The 18,295-nt window shown below is 47.2% G+C and overlaps 1 protein-coding gene and 1 pseudogene across 2 annotated transcripts in view; one reads left to right on the top strand and one right to left on the bottom strand.

Moving 5' to 3' along the window:
• Positions 1-6,231: 6,231 nt before the first annotated feature.
• LOC142831651 (phosphatidylinositol 5-phosphate 4-kinase type-2 gamma pseudogene) lies at positions 6,232-7,487 on the bottom strand (annotated as a pseudogene).
• Positions 7,488-11,938: 4,451 nt separating this feature from the next.
• The window catches only part of Srl (sarcalumenin), a 45,691-nt gene continuing 39,334 nt past the window's right edge, over positions 11,939-18,295 (top strand). The window contains exon 1 of one of the 2 annotated variants that reach the window (XM_075941841.1): positions 11,939-12,023. In XM_075941841.1, coding sequence (XP_075797956.1) covers positions 11,963-12,023 — 61 coding nt within the window. In that variant the 5' untranslated portion in view covers positions 11,939-11,962. The remainder of the gene's footprint in view (positions 12,024-18,295) is intronic. The other variant, XM_075941840.1, reaches the window with a different exon arrangement.

The following is an 18,295-nucleotide window of genomic DNA, read 5'->3' as shown; positions in this document are numbered from 1 at the left end:
GACGTGACATGTCGGATGTCTTGTGACCACATGACGTCTGTTTGAGAATTTGAGATTTAAGAGTTTATTTTCCGCTGAGTTTCCCCTTTGGTCTCTTTTTTCCAAACAGGGCACCCCATTGCCTCTTTAAAAAATTGTGGAAGCATAGATGATAGACTTTTACTATTTTGAATTTTTTAGAAGATTGTTTTATAATTTTGATTTTAAAAAATCTTAATTTATTTCTGTTTGGGGTGCGCATGTGACAGTCAGAGAACAACTTACAGAAGTTTTCTCCTAATACCATGTGGTTTTGGGGGCTTGAACTCAGTTCCAAGTACCCCTACCCACTGAACCATCTTGTCTGCCTTGCCTGATTTTTGAAAGAGGGTCTTTGGGCTCAGACTGGCCTATAGCTCACTATGAACTCTTAGCTCCTTGCCCTTTACCCCCATGTGATAGGATTATAGGTATGTGCCATTACATCTGGCTTAATAATTTTTAATAATACACAGTTCTGTGGCAGTGTTTTCAAAGTGTATGAGTATGTTTTTCCAGCATTGCTTGAATTCTGGGTTTCACGAATGCCAGACAAGTGCTGAACACTGAGCTGCCCTCTCAGTCCCTCGTGCGCATCATCTACTTAGTTCTCATCTATGAATCTGACTACTGAAGGTTCCTTGTATAAACGGAGGTCTTCAATGTCTGTTGTCTCACACCCTTACGTCATGTGCTGAACCCCAGCCCCTAGCACCTTAGCATGCGATTGTGTTTGGAGATAGGGCTGATAAAGAAGCAGTGAGGGTAAAGTGAGGTCGCCGGAGTGGGCCCTAATCCAGTCTTCTGGCATCCTCAGAAGAAGAGATTAGGCACAGACACACACGGGAAGACCATGTGAGGACACGGGGAGAAGGTGCAGTTTGCAAGCCAAGGACAAAAGCCTCAGAAGAAACCAATCCTGTGGATGCTTCAGTCAAAGCCTGCCAGCCTCCAGAATTATGAGACAATAAATTTCTGTGGTCGTGATTTTCTTTTATAGAAACCCTAGCAAAACAATCACTTAACTCAGTGTAACATTTACTTAGAGGTTGACACAGGTCGAAGTATGTGCTATAGCCTCATTTCTTTGTGTGGCTAATAAATATTTCATGTGTGAAAGACGGCATTTTGCTTATCGGCTCATTTGCTGGGAGGCACCTGGATTGTTCCCAGCTTTTGGCTATTGTGGACCACGCTGCTTAGAACATGGTGTGCAGTTATCTGTTTGATACTCCACGTGATACCTTCCCATCTAAGAAGTGATAAACTTACTTTAACTCTCTTAGGTTTCAGTTCTTGGGGCTTTCTTTGACACTTGTGTCTTCCCTGTATTCCTCATATCCCTCAACTCTTTTTTGTTGACATGGTGATCTTTTTTTTCTCTGATGGTGTTCACTGTGATTGACGGAAGAAGTCACAGGTTGGTAAGACAGCGGGGGTCAAAGTCATACACCACTCTTCTTGATTGAATACTACTGAACCAATCGTTTGACTTCCCTGACACTTGAACTTGTATGCTGGTAAGGGAAGAAGTAGCCTGCCTCCATTTTAGGCTTAAAAGCCATTTTACAGTGACACAAATTAGGCCAATTCCCATTTATTGTTAAACCTCTCTGTTTCTCAAGAATTAGGCTATGTCCCACCTGTAACCTCAAATACAGATGGTTCTGTACTGCCTGTCCAGGAATGGTAATCATGTCTTTGTTTCAAAAAGTTGTTTATAACCATCTTGCAACCCAACCTCTGTTTCAAAGGTTATATGAGCACCTCTGACTACCTTGTTATGCCCACCTTGCAACCATGTCGTCGTTTCAGGAGGTCATTAGGACTAACTTGTTTATCCTGATCCTATAATCTGGCCTATTTTTCCCACCAAATCCCCATTTGGAAGCCCCTACCCCTGAACTATAAAACCCTTGTCTTCTTCATATCCAATGCTGACCTCTTGAACCCTGCCTTAGGGGGAGGCAGCCTGTGTACATGAATAAAAAAACTGTCAATTAATTTGGCTGTGGTGATTTGGGTTGGCTGTCTTTCTCTTTCCATCTTTGGGATTAACAGTATTTTAAGAGAATATTTAAGAGAGTATATTTAACAGAATATTTTAAGAGAATTGTTTTTTGTTTGTTTGTTTTGGTTTTTCAGGATAGGTATTTTTCTTTACTGTGACCAACTGTTCCCTCCTCTCTTACAATGACTCCTCAGCTCTATACACAATTGTGAGACATAGTTTTGAAAGAGAGCATGGAGCTTGGGGAGATGGCTTAGTGGTTAGGAATGCTTGTTGTTTTTCCAGAGCCCCAAGTTTGGCTCCTAGCACCCACCCTTAAGTTTGGTTCACAACCTCCTGTAACTCCTGCTCTGGAGGACTCAGTGCCTTCTTCTGGTCTCTTGGTAACCTGCACGTTGCATACATGCACATGCAGCACACATGTACACGCACACAGATACAAATTAAAGAAAAAAGTTGAACATTAGCTTAGAATTTGCAGATGAAAATTCTGGCAAGAGTAGATGTCGTGGTTGTGAGTCTGAAGCCAGTTTAAGTCATAATTCCTTCTCAGGCCACTCACTGGCTTGAATGAGACATGTTCACATTGAAGAAAGTGATTTCTTTTTATCATAGTCTCTTCTTTAAAATCGGTGGTAGGGATTGAGCCAAGGTCTTTTAGCGTGCTAAGCCAATACTCCACCACTCTCCCAACCCAAGATCTTTGCTGCAAATGTTAAAAATACCTTCCTAGTAACACCCAGATTAGTGTGAGACCAAGCAACTGGCACCATAGTGTAGCCAAACAGAAACAGAATCCACCACCACAGTTAGTAACGTGGCTAGTTTCCTTCAAGTAGAGCCGCAGATTCATTATAATCCTCCTCAAAATGCAAGAATACTTTAAAAAAATTAGTAGGCTTACCTGAAAGTGCAATATGGTTGTGCAGATGGACTAGTTTTCTTTAGAATTCACAGCGATTGCTGACAGTGTTGAAAGGTGAAGTTCCCCTAGCTCTCTGACGCTTAACGGTGGGCTCCACTTGCACTGTGTATTAGCTTAATATTCCATCCCAGAGGTAGTTTTATATCCTACAATACAAAGCATAATAAATGCCAATTTGTAGTTGGTCATAATTGTGCATTTAATATATCTTGAAGATATTAAATTATTTCTAGTCCCACGTTATTTTAAGAGAATTCTTTTGTTTTGTTTTAGTTATAAACTGGTTGGCCCATAAGCTCAGGCTTCTTATTAACTCTTATAACTTATATTAGCCCATTATTCTTGCCTAAATTAGCCACGTGGCTGGGTACCTTATTCAGCGAGGCAGTCACAGCTTGTTTTTTCTGTGGCTGGGTCACAACTGCCTTTGTTTGTTTTTTTGAGACTGGGTTTCTCTGTTTAGCTTTGGAGCCTGTCCTGGAACTCGCGTTGTAGACCAGGCTGGCCTCGAACTCATGGAGATCCACCTGTCTCTGCCTCCCGAGTGCTAGGATTAAAGGGGTGCACCACCACAGTCCAGTTTAAGAACTTTCTTAAATATTTCTTCATGTGCTCTCTGTAATAGCGCTGATCATGATAATCCAGTTTTCTGATTAGTTTTGCTGATGTGCTATTTAAGATTGAAAATTTGATTTTATGTATATTGTATAGAATGTTAAATTGGGAGCCAGTGAAATGTCTGTTGTCGAAGGCACCTGGCATCTTGATTTTGTTCCCTGAGACCTGCATGATGGATGAAGAGAACTCCCTCCCATAAGCTGTCCTCTGACCTCTACACACAAGCCACAGCACACATACACATATACACAGAGACAAGCAAGCAAACAAAACCACCCTGGACTGACTGAGTGCATTGATGCCCTCTCTTAAGCTAGCGCTGGGGAGGCAGAGGCAAGTGAATGTCTGTTTTGTTTCATTTTATTATTTCTGTTTTTTTAATATATTTTTTTTTATTTGGCTAAACCCATAGAGGTCCACTTGCCTCTGCCTCCCAGTGCTAGGATTAAAAGTGTGTGCCACCATCATTCCAGGGACATTGGGAGTCCAGGGTAGCCAGGGTTACAAGTGAGAATGTGTTTCAAACAACACTGGTCTGGAGAGATGGCTCAGTGGTTAAAAACGCTGTTTTTGAAGAGGACCTGGTTTGGTTTCTAGCACCTACATGATTGTTGGGATAATCTTTTTTTTTTTTTTTTTAGGATTGAGTAATTTATTTTATTGTGATACTGGGAGTAAATACAGATATTTTATTAATAAAATGAAAATGATGGAAAACAAGCAATAATTGAAGATGACCACACTGCCCATAATACACAACCTCAAGGTCAGAGAATCCAGTTCTAAAGAACGGCTGCTGGTGTCACAGGGCTTTATTGCATCGACAGGGGAAAGGGTGATTGTGGGCTGGAAGAGGTCCAGCAGGTAGGTCCTTCCCACCCGACTGGGCATTCCTTTTGCTGCCTACTTTGGTGTAAAGGAGAAAGGGGAGCTTCTCCCTGAGGACCTTCATGGCTTATGAGACTGACTGGTCAGGCCAGCTACACAGCACTGTCCACCCCTACCCCCACCCCAGAGTGTGGAGGTCTGTCTTGGTTCCGAAGGCTCTGGGCAGAGACAAAGACAATCTATCTCATCATCTTTTTCCCCAAGACAGTCTCCTGTATCCTTGGCTGGCCTCAGCCAAGCTATGCTGCTGGGGATGACCTTGAATACCTGATCCCCCTTGCCTTCATCTCCCAGGGCTAAGATTATAGGTGTGCACCACCACACCTGGTTTACAAGGCTGGGGATGGAACCCAGAGCTTTGTACATGCTAGGCAATCACTCTACCAACTGAGTTATAATCTCCAGTGCTCAAACCCATATATATATATTTTTTTGAGTTTTCCTGAGACCATGTCTCACTCTGTAGCCCAGGCTGTCCACGCTAGCCTTGAACTCTCACTAACTCTGCCACAGCCTCCTGAGTGCTGGGTTGTACGGGCATGAGCTGCCATGCCAGAGCTCCTCTCCATTCTGAGGATATCACACACTAACTCAGCTATCTTTGGAAGGGACTGGGTGATTGAGTTATGGCTCTGACTCCTCTCTGGGGGTGGGAAGTGAAGATGACAAAGAGGCCATCTGTCCCCTGGGAGACACATTATCAGTGAAAGATGGGGCAGAAGGGAACAGAATAACAAATCCAACTAGAGAGAGTGTTTGAGAAGAGGAGACAAAGTGTGCTAGGTCCCTATGTCCAGGGACTGGGGATGCTCCCATACTCAAGATGTCTAACCTCTTGAAATTATGGAAATTCCCACATGGAGCTAGAAAGGGACCTTGGGAGTAACTGGACAGGAAGAAGGAAAACTTCAATAGGGAATGAACCTTGCACTCGGACCTGTCCGCCCAGCCTCCGATGCCTCCCCTCCGAAGGCTCCACCCCCAGAGAAGGTGCAAGGTTCCTGGAGGTGCAGCAGCAGAGGCCCCACTCCTGCCCCTAGGTTTGGGCACTGCTGGCCACGTACATGGGTACAGGTCACAGTGGGGTGGGGTGGAGGAAGAAAATGAGCAGCAGTCGGTGATGACAGGGACCATCTCCATTCTCTGTATAGTCACAAAAGTCCACTTAGGTCCTGCCTCTGTGAGGTGCCAGCCTGCTGACCACTGCCCACCTCACCTCCAGGCCAGGTTGTCCATGTGTGAATGCCTGCACCCACATCTGAAGTTTCCTGAAAGCCCTCCATTCCGGGGCCTACAGGAAGGAAGCATGCCACAAAGAGCCCTATAAAGGTATCAGCAAAATCCTGACATTCAGTTTCTTCCACACAGCAAAGTGCGTCCAGGTAGTTGCTTGAGTCACGTCCACTGTCCAGTCAGGTCCCGAGGATGGCAAACAACCCCTACCTACCCCCAGCTCCTCCTATTTCATAGAAACAAGATACTTTTCAAAGATCAAGGCACTTAGGAGAGTCACAACAACACTCTAATGAAGCAAGAGGACTTACTAGGAGCAGGGAGAGCGGGCAGGAAAGCAGATAAGGGAGAAAGGAGAGTGTATTTCTCGGGCAGGAAAAGCCTATCCGCCAAGATGGAATGATTTGGATGGAAGGAGCCTGCAGCCTGAATTTAGCAAAGAAGAGAAGGAGTAGTAGCCAAATTCAGCTCCCCCAAGACTCTCAGAACCCGCCACCTTCAACACAAAGCAGCAAATACCACGGAGTCAGGCAGGCTCTTAGGCAAAGATGTTGGCAATAAAATCCAGGAATCGCTTGACAGTTTTGGCTGCATGAGCCGCTTTCTTCTTGGCATCATACTGTGTTAGAATGTCAATAAGACCCATGAAATACACCTCCTTCTAGCACTCCGGATGGCATAGACATCGATGAAGGACTCAAACTCTCCTGGGCCCAGGGGCCGGTGGGAATGGATGTAACCTCCAATGCCCTCAGGGGAGGTGCCATAGGAGCCCACCAGAGCAGGAGGTCCAGCCAGGTTACAGTCTCCATCCCACTCTGACTCGTCATCCCATGCGGGCCCCTCCTCCTCTGGCTCAGAGCCCCGGATGATGGCGTGGATGCCCAGCAGAAGGCTGTAGTCCATGATCTTCAGCTGCACTAGAAACTCCACATCGCTCTTCAGCTTCTCCAGAAATACTTTCTTCTCTTCTTCACCAATATACACTTTCTGGTTCTTGTTGAGGAAGTCCATATCCTTAAGAGTAGGCAGTTCTTTAACCTTTTCCTTATCGCTGGCTTCCCTGGACACTAGCGAGCCCTTGAGGTCATACTTCCTGTGCACAGGAAGACGATGACTAAACATATTTCGCATGACAAGCATGTAGCTGTCCTCATTTTCTACACTGACTCGGTACATGCCCAGGAACTGGGGCAGAAGCGTGTTGCCATGACACTTCACTATGTACTGGTGGTAGTTGGACAGGTTGCTGTGCATGTCCGCGATGTCCTCGCTGGACACTTCTTTGATGACTAGCGTGCGGTCATAGGAGATCAGAAATCTACCGTCACTGCCTTCGCTTTCGCTCCGGGGGGCTGCGAGTAAGGGACACCAAGTAGTCCTGATCATCAATGCCAAATCGGTCGCGGAGGTTCCTGAAGACCTGGGGACAATATTCCTTGAACTTGAAATGACTGGGCAGATTTTCTCTGTGGAAGAGGTGATTGTTGACCTTGATCTTGGAGCTAGCCTTAAAGTCATCTGGCAATAACATCACCGGAGGAGGCACCTGGCTGAGCTCATTGATCGAGTGGGCGACGCCCCACAGGAACACGCCCACCAGCGGGTCGGCGGCCCGGAACACCTTCACTTTCTGCTGCACGAAATGCTTCTTCTTGGTTTTGGAGGCAAAGCCGAATCCTGGGCCGGGGCCTCCAGCAGCCGCGGGTGCGGTGGCGGGAGGGACGGAGGAGGACGCCAGAGCCTCCCGCGCACCCGAGCGAGTGGAAGCGGGAGCCGGCCGCGACTCCGAAGCCCGACCCGGAAGCGCTGCTCACCTGGCCGGGATAATCTTTTTTTATTGTGTGAAGATAAGTCCCTGTTTTATCTCACCAGCCTATGGCACCTTCTAATTGGTTTAATAAAGAGCTGAACAGCCAGTAGCTAGGCAAAAGAGGAAAGGCAGGACTTCTGGGAGAGATGGGAACTCTGGGAAAAAAAAATCTGAGGAGAGAGATTAACCTGCCAGACACAGAGCAAGTCAGACAAAGGTACCGAAAAGAGGTAATGAGTCATGTGGCAAAATGTAGATTAATATAAATGGGTTAATTTAGTTTTTTTATAAAGATTTATTTATTTATTATATATACAGTGTTCTGCTTGCATGTATACTTGCAGGCCAGAAGAAGGCACCAGATCTCATTACAGATGGTTGTGAGCCACCATGTGGTTGCTGGGAATTGAACTCAGGACCTCTGGAAGAGCAGTCAGCGCTCTTAACCTCTGAGCCATCTCTCCAGCCCAATTTAGGTTTTAAGAGCTAGTTGGGAACCGGGCAGTGGTGGCACATGTCTTTAATCCCAGCACCCAAGGAGGCAGAGGCAGGTGGATCTCTGTGAGTTTGAGGCCAGCCTGGTCTACAGAGTGAGTTCCAGGAAAGCCAGGACTGTTACACAGAATACCTGTCTTGGGGAAAAAAAGAGCTAGTTGGGAATAAGCCTAAGTTAAGGCCAAACTTTCATAATTAATAGAAAGTCTCTGTGTCGAAATTCAGGAGCTGACAGTCCAAAGAAAGACCTGTTACTCATGGTGGTTCACAACCGTTCCCTCTTCTAGCTTCTGTGGGCACCAGGCACACACGCAGCACACTAGCTTCTGTGGGCACCAGGCACACACGCAGCACACTAGCTTCTGTGGGCACCAGGCACACACGCAGCACACTTACATGCACGTGGGCAAAACACACATACACAAAATACAAATAAATCACTGGGCAATTGGGAAGCAGAGGCAGGCAGATCTCTGTGAGTTTATTATTATTGTTATTATTCTGATATTTATTGAGCTCTACATTTTTCTCTGCTCTTCCCCCCCCCACTTCTCCCATTCCCCTTCAACCCTCCCCCAAGATCCCCATGCTCCCAATTTACTCAGGAGATCTTGTCTTTTTCTACTTTCTGCTTCCCATGTAGATTAGATCTATGTAAGTCTTAGGGTCCTCTTTGTTGTCTAAGTTCTCTGGATTGTGGTTTGTAGGCTGGCTTTCTTTGCTTTATGTTTAAAAGCCACCTATGAGTGAGTACATGTGATAATTGTCTTTTTGTGTCTGGGTTACCCCACTCAAAATATGTTTTCTAGCTCCATCCATTTTCCTGCAAAATTCAAGCTGTCGTTATTTTTTTCTGCTGTGTAGTAATCCATTGTATGACCACATTTTCTTTATCCATTCTTCAGTCGAGGGGCATTTAGGTTGTTTCCAGGTTCTGGCTATGACAAAGCTGCTATGAACATAGTTGAGCACATGTCCTTGTGGCACGATTGAGCATCCTTTGGATGTATACCCAAAAGTGGTATTACTGGGTCTTGAGGAAGGTTGTTTCCTAATTTTCTGAGAAATCACCACACTGACATCCAAAGGGGTTGTACCAGGTTGCATTCCCACCAGCAATGCAGGAGTGTTCCCTTTTCCCCACAACCTCTCCAGCATAAGTTGTCATCAGTGTTTTTGATCTTGACCATTCTTACAGGTGTAAGATGGAATCTCAGCGTTGTTTTGATTTGCATTTCTCTGATGACTAAGGATGTTGAACGTTTCCTTAAGTGTCTTTCAGCCATTTTAGATTCCTGGATCTCTGTGAGTTTGAGGCTGGTGTAGTCTATATACAGAATTCTAGTACCCAAAGGGCTCCATATAAGGTCCTGTCTCACAGACAGAAAGAAGATATCAATGAAAAGCTGTGACTTTTGAAGCAGGGATTTTAGATAAGACACCATTTTTTAGATAGACACTTAATTCATAAGTGAAAAATTGATAAATGGCACTTGATAAAAATCAAGAATTTTTGTTCCTTGGAAGGCATTTGAGTGAGCGGAACGACAAGCTACGGTCTAGGAAAGACTGTTTACAAGCATGTTTCTGATAAAGGATTTATATCCAGCATACATGATCAAAACTGAGCAAAAGATCTCATAATAAGTGAAAAAAATTTGAACAGGCATTTCATAAAAATATATCTAAGAAATAGGTAGTGAATAAATGAAAACATTAATATTATTAGTTATTAGAGAAATACAAATTAAAAGTGCAGTGAGTGAAATGGCCCAGCAGGTAAAGGCACCTGTTGACCCGAGTGCCATTCCCAGGATCTAGGTGGTGGAGACAACTGTCTTGTCTTCTGAACTCTGTGTGCATCACACGCGCGCGCGCGCACACACACACACACACACACACACACACACACACACACACACACTAATTGTTTAAAAAATAAAACCCTGCAGCAAGCTACACCTATACATCTGAAGATTGACTGAAGGTAAGGGACGAAGGCATGGCTCAGTGGGGGGGGTTCTTGGCTAGCACATGGAAGGCCTTGATTCCATTCCCAGGACCACATAGACCAACCATATCAAGTGTTAGGCTGGGAAAGGACTGAAATTCTAGTACACTTTTGGGAACATAAAATAGTATGTTCCAAATATCACCTTGGGAATTTTATTGATTGATTGAGGTAGGGTTTCTCTGTATAACAGTCCCGACTGTCCTAGAACTTGCTTTGTAGACCAGGCTGGCCCTAAACTTACTGAGATCCGCCTGCCTCTGCTTCCCAAGTACTAGGATTAACTGCCCAGCTGCCTTGGGAAAATTTTAAGTAGATGTCATATGACCCAACTGCTTCACTCCTAGGCAGCTACCCAAGAGAAACGAAAGCTTCTGTCTGTACACTGGTATGCATGCAGGTATTCATAACAACCTTCCTTTTAATAGTCTGGTATTGGAAACAACCCAGTGTCTATCAGCGGGTGAGTAGGAGGCCAACTGTGGGAGATTACTCACTGATAAACAAGAATGAGCTATTGATACCGTGTGAATAAATCTCAAAGTGAGGTGTAAGTGAAGGAAAGGGATAAAGAGCATTGGCTTTGCTTACAGCCACAGCTGTGAAACGCAAACGAACAGCAAGGGGGTTAAAGGTTTGCCTGACTGTGAAGCGAGGAATCTGTTCATTGCCTCATCGTGCTGGTGTGGAAGACTTTGCAGACAGAGGTCAAATTTCATCAGTTTGTGCCCTCTAAATAGGTGTGGTGAACTAGGAGTGTGGTGCACACCTTTGATCCCAGCACTCAGCAGAGACAGGCCTGGTCTACAGAGCTTCTTAAAAATGTAAAGCACACACAAGGGCTAGGGATGTGCTTCTCTGGGAGAGTGTTCTGGCAGGGTCTAAGCCCTGTGTTCAGTTTCCAGTACAATGGAAACAGACTTTGGGAACTGTAAAGTCCCTGCACACAACAGATGCCTCGTTTACTGTTAGTTCATTCACTCCATGGCTGGTTGCTACCTCCTCCTTTCCTGGTGACACTGTGCCCCTAGCCACACAGGCCAGCATCTGTTGTCTCTCTGCTTCCCACACCTGGCTTTCAGGGCTACCACAGCCCAAAGGACACCGCATCAAATGGCACTTTGCAGAAGTGCCTGGACATTCTGGAGCCCCTGCCCACTGGAATTGGATCTGTCTCCCCACCTCCAACTGACATCACATCACTCGGGCGCTTCTCCGAGTCCCCTTTTTCCCTCTGCTCAGCATTCTCTATGCAGAGGCTCTGGGAGGATAAACTTGTAGTCACTGACCTCAAAGGTCAGATGCTGAGGGTTTTCCTGTTTGCTAGACTGCAGATCGGTGACGATCAAATAGGACTGGTTTTGATTTGGCTGATAATTCCTTCATTTGGAGGAATTTCAAGTCCTGGACCTGTCTGAGACTTTAGGTCAAGATAACAAATATTCAGCCGGGCGATGGTGGTGCACACCTTTAATCCCAGCACTTGGGAGGTAGAGGCAGGCGGATCTCTGTGAGTTCGAGACCAGCCTGGTCTACAGAGCTAGTTCCAGGACAGGCTCCAAAACCACAGAGAAACCCTGTCTCGAAAAAACAAAAACAAAAAACAAAAAAAACAAAACCCAAACAAACAAACAAAAAGATAACAAATATTCCAGGAAGAGGCAAATTCCTAACTCCTGAGCCTCAGCCCAAAGGCCATCTCACTTTATTCCCTTAGTCTTTACCCTGGACCAAACGATCCTGGGCAGTACTGGGCTCTGGTTTCTGGTGCTTGAGATTAGGGCAGCACCTGCAGTATCACTGAGGGTCTGGGCTTCTTCCCTGTCATGTTTGCCCAGTTGCCCTAGTGACTGTGTGACCCTTCTCCCCGCCCTCCACTGCCCGCTGTGGCTGCCTGCACCCACCATATAAATAGAGGCGAGGAGCAGCTGGGCTCTCTTGGCAGTCACCATGAGGGCGCTGCTCCTGCTCTGCTGCTGCGTGGCCTCGCTGCTGCTCTCAGGACAAGCAGGTATGCGCCCTGCACAAATGGCTCCTGCTAGACCCCTGCCGGTCCCAAGTTTTTATTGGAGTGAGGGGCTGGGGCTGACGGCAGGACTTTGCTTCTTGTTGGTATCACTGCCCTTCTCACAGAGGCCTGGGACACCGAGGATGAGATGCTAGAGGGAACTGGGGTTCGGGAGGGGCTCTAAGAAGAAATGAGAGCAGATGGTTCTGAGGTCTGGGCCAGGTTTAGAGAAAGGAGTCTGGCTGGAACATGCTGGAAAAGAGGACCCTCCAAGTCAAGCCTAGAGGGATCTCTGAGATGAATAAAAACAACATAATTTTAGAATGGAGGTTCTGAGTTACTCTCTTGGTAGGGGAAAGGACAGAGGACTCTGTTCTAGCTGGTGACCTTAGGTTTGCATGTCCACGGACAGAGTGGGACACTGGAGGCAAGGCTGGGAATCATTTTTATGAACAGCGGGGCAGGATGAGTCAGGATAGGGTCGAATTGAACATAAAGCTGAGAATTGGTGGTTGTGTTGGAAGCAACTTGACAGAATACAGAGAGGAATGGGAGAAAGCCTGCATGAGTTGCAGGGTCTTTCAAGAAGGGGGCTCGGCTCTGCACACCGTGGCTTTCCTTTGACATCTCAGCACTTTGTGTGACAGAGCGGTGGCTTGGGTTGCAGCGTGGGGGTTATTTATAGGCTGTGGAGGGGACACCCGATCATTTTGCCACTTGTCTTCTTCTTAAGACTCCCGAGGCTGGCTTCCCCTTGGGGATTCTTTGGGGGAGGTGCCCTAAGAATCCCCCCTAGGATCTAGGACTGTGCAGCTTGTCTCTGGGACTAGCACTTGGTCTTTGCACATGAGATCGTGAGGTTTGTGGGTCTGCCCTTAGGTTTTTAAGGTTCTCTCTGGAGACTCTGGAGCTACAGAGGCACAGTCCTAGTGAGAGGACAGGCCTCAGGATGGACAAAAGACAGTCTTTGAGGGTGGAAGAGATAAGGCTGGGGGCCTCTGGGCTGTTGAGCTTGCTTCTGGGCCCTGCCCTTGTCTGCCCTTGAGTTAATTTGGTCTGTGGGGCTATGGTGGCTGGAGTGGTGAGTATTCCGAGCGGCTGTCAGGTGGCTAAGTATGGAAACAGTCCTGTAATTGGATCCTGAGCCTGAAGCCACTGCCACCCTCTCCCCTTTCCCCTTCCCAGCTGCCACCTTGAAGCTTCCACACAGCAGAGTCCCAGAAATTTCTGTCCTTTTAGGGGCATCTTTTATATTCTCTCTTCATATAGAGGGAACTGGATATCCAGAATATTCTAAAATCTCTGCTCAGAGCCCTCGCTATGGGGAAAAGGGGCACGTGCTTTGTGTGAACATTTCTCCAGGCTGTTACTTTCCTGCACCCAGCAGTGTGAGCATGCCTGCTCCTGCGGGTCCATTAGTGTGCAAATTCCCCTGCCTGCTCCTTCCAGCCGAGTGACCATTACTCTGCCCAGAAGGAGATTGTATACTGTAAGGTGGCTGCTGCTTGAACGTAGTGGGAGGTTCCAAGACACCAGATTATTTCCCTGTACCCTTACGACAGCAATCTTTCCTAGCGGTGGATATTCCCCCAGAATGTGCCATCCTGGTCAAAGATCACGTCTTTGTACCTGAACTCCTCTCCCCCCTCCTCCTGTCATTTACCCCCATTTCTCTCTGCCCTGGGCTGGAAGAAGCAGATGTCTTTCTTCTCTAGCCCTACCCCAGCATCCAAGGATAGGAATCCTGGAACTCTGCCTGTTTTTTTTATCTCCTCCACATTGCATTTCCTCTAGGCTGGGTGGTTGACTCTTCTTCCTGTTAGGAGACCCAGCACCCTGCTTCCCTAGCTATGAGTCACAAGTACCTACACCAGGACTTGGAGCAGCCATGGGCTCCTGTCACCAGATACCTTGTCCTGCTGCCCTGAGTTCTTTACAATGACCTGAGTGCTTCCTGGGGTCTGCACCTGGCAGGGAGGTAGGTCTCATCAAGAACCCTAGACATGACTTATTCCACGTGTTCTTTGGACAGTGAAGGAGAGGACAACCCAGAGAAGTGAGGGGACCTTTCCGGGCAGTGACAGTTATCACTCCTCTGGCGAGCTGTGTCCCTCCTCTGACAGCGCCTGTGCGCAGACGTGGAAAGGGGCACAGATGAGGCCACCCGGAGGTTCCTGAGAATGTTGCTTTGGATCCTTTGACTCCCTGGAGGGTTGAGCAGTAGGTGATGCTAAGACAGCATTTGTTAGGGGTGAAGCCATCGGTGTGTATTGTGAAAGGCCGATTCATGACACCTTTGCTTCCTGCTCTGGATGAGGGGTCTGGGATTTTTGTGTCCATTCATCGCCCCATACCCATCTCAGCCCTGGTTTGCAGATTTCTGACTCCTCTCTGGCCCCCTCTGCCATCCCGAGGGGTTGGTTATGCTGGGAGCTCCGTCTACAGGCCTAGGACAACGTGTCCATGTCTCTCCTATACAGCTGGTATACCCAAAGGGAACTTCCCTTCCGTCTCCTCCACAGGGCGGTTCAGCTGCTGCTGTCTTCTGTAGGGAGGCTAAGAGGACTGAATTCAGAGTTCTTGGGGAGAGAACTGACCCCAGAAACCTAGCTCCCAAAGTGATGTCCCCTGATACTAGCTATGACAGGCCCAAAGCATTGTGCCTCCCATTTTGCACATGGAGTCTGTGAAGTGCTATGCCAGGATGTGCTTACTGGTTCATCTGTTTGGAACAGTGATTCCTTTCCTACTATCACGGGGAACCACAGTTTGGGAAATTCTGTTTCTGCCCCATATATGAGACAGCTAGTTCTCGGTTGGCCAGAACCGGGAGTCAGGTCTTTCCCTGTGCTTTTGTCCCCTTACCTCCTGAGGGAGGCGAAGAGGAGGCCAGTTGCAACCAGGTGCCCGCTTGTGAGTGTAGGCTGAGAAGGCCCCAACTCTTATGGACACAAAGGAGACAAGATGGCTGCTTCTGCTGCTGGCTTGGCCTGGGAGACTAGGCTGGGTGCTATGCTTCCTGGTGGGAATGAAGGTGACATCTGGGAGAGTGTGCTGCACACAACGGGGGATGGGCACATTCTCTACTCTCAACCTGGGAGAGTGTGCTGCACATATCGGGGGATGGGCACATTCTCTACTCTCAACCTGGGAGAGTGTGCTGCACATATCGGGGGATGGGCACATTCTCTACTCCAACCCAAGTCTAAGCCCATCGTGTGATGTTGCTCGAGTGTGTGAACCCATATATCCACACAGCTTGCAATACTTCATTGTTTTATAAAGTCATCCTATATTTATTGTGCCTGCTGGTTCTTCCCCCTTCCCCCCAAGACAGGGTTTCTTTTGTAGCCTTGACTGTCTTGGAACTCACTCTGTAGACCAGGCTGGTCTCGAACTCACAGAGATCTGCCTGCCTCTGACTCCCGAGTTCTGGGATTAAAGACGTGTGCCCCACCGCCTGGCTGTGTATGCTGTTTTTTAAAGTATGACACTGAAGGAATTCGGAAGACATTTTGGTATGCCTTTGGTCTAGAAGGAAGGAAAAAGATAGCTTCCTCTTTATAGTATACCTGGGCTGGTAAGATACTGTCATAATGGAGATTTGAGAAAGTAAGAGGAAGTAGGGTCATTGAGCTGAGTGGATTGAGGAATGTCTTTTTTTTTTAATGAAATAAATAACATTTACATTTACTGATTAGGGAGGGGCATACATGTGCCACAGCATGTATGCAGAGGTCAGGGGACAACTTTGGGAGACTTGGCTATCTAACTGAGGTCAGCAGGTTTCACAGCAAGCACCCTTACCTGCCGAGCCATTTGCTGACACTGAGGAGTATTTTTAGATTAAGGAAGATGAAGCTCGAGGAAGGCATGGTTTAGACGCGAGAAGACAGCAGGAAGGGGATCTATGTAAAGGGAACAGGATGAGTCAACCTCCTGCATCAGCGTGGATGGCCTTGAGTGGCGGCTGAGGGGGAGAGTGGGTGGCCATGGAGGACTTTTGTTGGTAGTGTTGACTGGAAGGAGTAGGGCTGGAAACTGATCAGCCAGTCACGTCAGGAGTATAGGTCAGAGAGCATAGACCCCAGCAAACTTGTGAGTAGGAAGAAGAGGCAGACCTAACAGAGTTAGTGTCCAAAAAGCCAGAGTTCTCCACCTGAGCGGTCTGCAGGAAGCCCTGACCAGCTTCTTTTAGGTCACTGGAGGAACTGTCAGAAAAAGACATTGCAGGCTATGTAAGAGAGAACATATCCTAAATGTTCAGTTTGGGCTGAGTGTGGTGATACATGACTTTAATTCTAGCACTCAGGAGACAGTGGCAGGTGTGTCTCTGTGAGTTCAAGACCGTCAGCTTGGTTTTCCTAGTGAGTTTCAGGCCAGCCAGGAGTGAGACCCTGTTCTACACATACACAATTCAATTTGGGCAGTTTGAGTGCCACAGACCATGGGACATCTGGATGGGGATTAAAAGCAGTTAGAAAGATGAAGTTGACAGGTATGTTGACACAGGCCCATAATCCCAGCACTTGGGAGACAGGTAGGAGGATCAGGAGTTCAAGGTCATCCTGGGCTAGGTAGTGGGTCTTTGTATTAAACAAACAAACAAACAAACAAACACAGAGGAAAGATGAGATTGGGGTTTAGGACTAGACGAAAATCAGGCCTAGAAATGTAGAGGAACCGTTCATTTATACAAAGACCAGCAAGGCTTGGAAAGGGGAGCCATCACAGAGGGAGAAAATAAGACCAGGGACTAATCTCTGAAGGACACTGGAACTGAAGATTAGGAAGAGGAAGGGGATAATAAGTAAATGAATTTCAGAAAGATGGAAAGGAATACAGCGGAAAGAGCAGCCTGGTGGCCAAGGGAAAGGGTGTCTCCTAGAGGAAGGGGCAGTCAAGGGGATTAAATGTCACAGAGTCGTGGGGACGATGAGGTGTTGATTTTGACAACCCAGAGGTCACTAGTAGATTATGAGGGATTTAAGAGTATTTAGTGATCACACGGAGGCAACATATTTAGATGTGGGGACTTAAAGATTAAGTAGGGGAATAAAAGCCAGTAACAGAATTCAGGGCCAGAAGGCATTGCAGACAGAGAAACTTTAATACTGAGCCAGAAGGGAAGGATCCTGGGCAAAGGATAAAATGGTTGAAGAGCATAGGGAAGGACTGGGGCTGTGGTTCAGTTAGGAGAGTGATTGCCTAGCAAAGGCCCTGGGTTTGAGTCCTAGCACCACATAATCCTAGGAATGGTGGCAAATACTGGCAATCTCAGCACTTGGAGAGAATTGGGAGTTCAGGGTCATTCTGGGCTACAGAGTGAGTCAGAGACAGAGTTGGACTATGAGACTCTGACTTAAAAAGAAGAAAGGACACGAACGAATGGCAAATGGCGTGTCCAAGACTCAAGGAGTGCTGTGACTTTTTTAATGTAGTCCCTCGTGTTGTGGTGACCCCAACCATAAAATTACTTTCATTGCTACTCATAACTGTAATTGTGCTGTTATGAATTGTAACGTAACTATTTTTGGAGACGGAGGTTTGTCATGACCCACAGATTGAGAACCACTACTCTAGAGGGTGTGGAAGGCCATAGAATGAGAGCCAGACAAATTTCCCAAGAGCTCTGTGTAGTTAGGGAGACTCGTTACTCTGACTTTGAGTTGAAGCCAAGCTAGTCTCCTCTGTTGAGGAAGAGCTGTGAGATGCCTGGAAGGGGCGGCTGGAGGAGAAGCAAACCCCGGCCTTTTCACGAGCGTGGATGCTGGGGGCCTGCGTAGTGACTGCAGTGGAAAACAGACTCCCCCCACTCCATCATCCAGGATGTGTACTGAGAGAATGCCTGGTGAACCTGCCGTGGGCAAAGCACTGTGTTCTGCTCCCATCTGGATTTGTTTTCTGTTTTAAGTGGAGACTGATGGAGGAGGCACATGGCCTGAGTCACCTGGATAATGGCCCTGCTCTTCTTCACTGAGGGATGAAGACAGGCGTCTAGGCCCAGGTCTCTCCACTGGTTTCGTCTTGGCTGAGAGGCCAAATTCTCTCATGGACAAGAGGCGATGAACAAGACGAGCACGGAGTACTTCGTCTCTGCTTTGAGAGCCTGAATCCTCAGAATCCCAGCTCTCCCCTCACCTGCCTTCTCGGAAAGGCAATTACAGCTGAAGCTGCCTGTCTTTAGAATGCATCCACCCTGCAGGGCCGCTGTAATTCTTCGGTGTCTCACTTCTCTGCCTCTCTGCTCGCACCTGCTCTGACCTCCACTTCTC

This window comes from Microtus pennsylvanicus, chromosome 11 (genome assembly GCF_037038515.1).
Source record: "Microtus pennsylvanicus isolate mMicPen1 chromosome 11, mMicPen1.hap1, whole genome shotgun sequence".
In the NCBI taxonomy this organism is placed as follows: domain Eukaryota; kingdom Metazoa; phylum Chordata; class Mammalia; order Rodentia; family Cricetidae; genus Microtus; species Microtus pennsylvanicus.
Note: the sequence above shows the minus strand (reverse complement) of the source record. Positions and strands in the feature narration are given on the sequence as shown.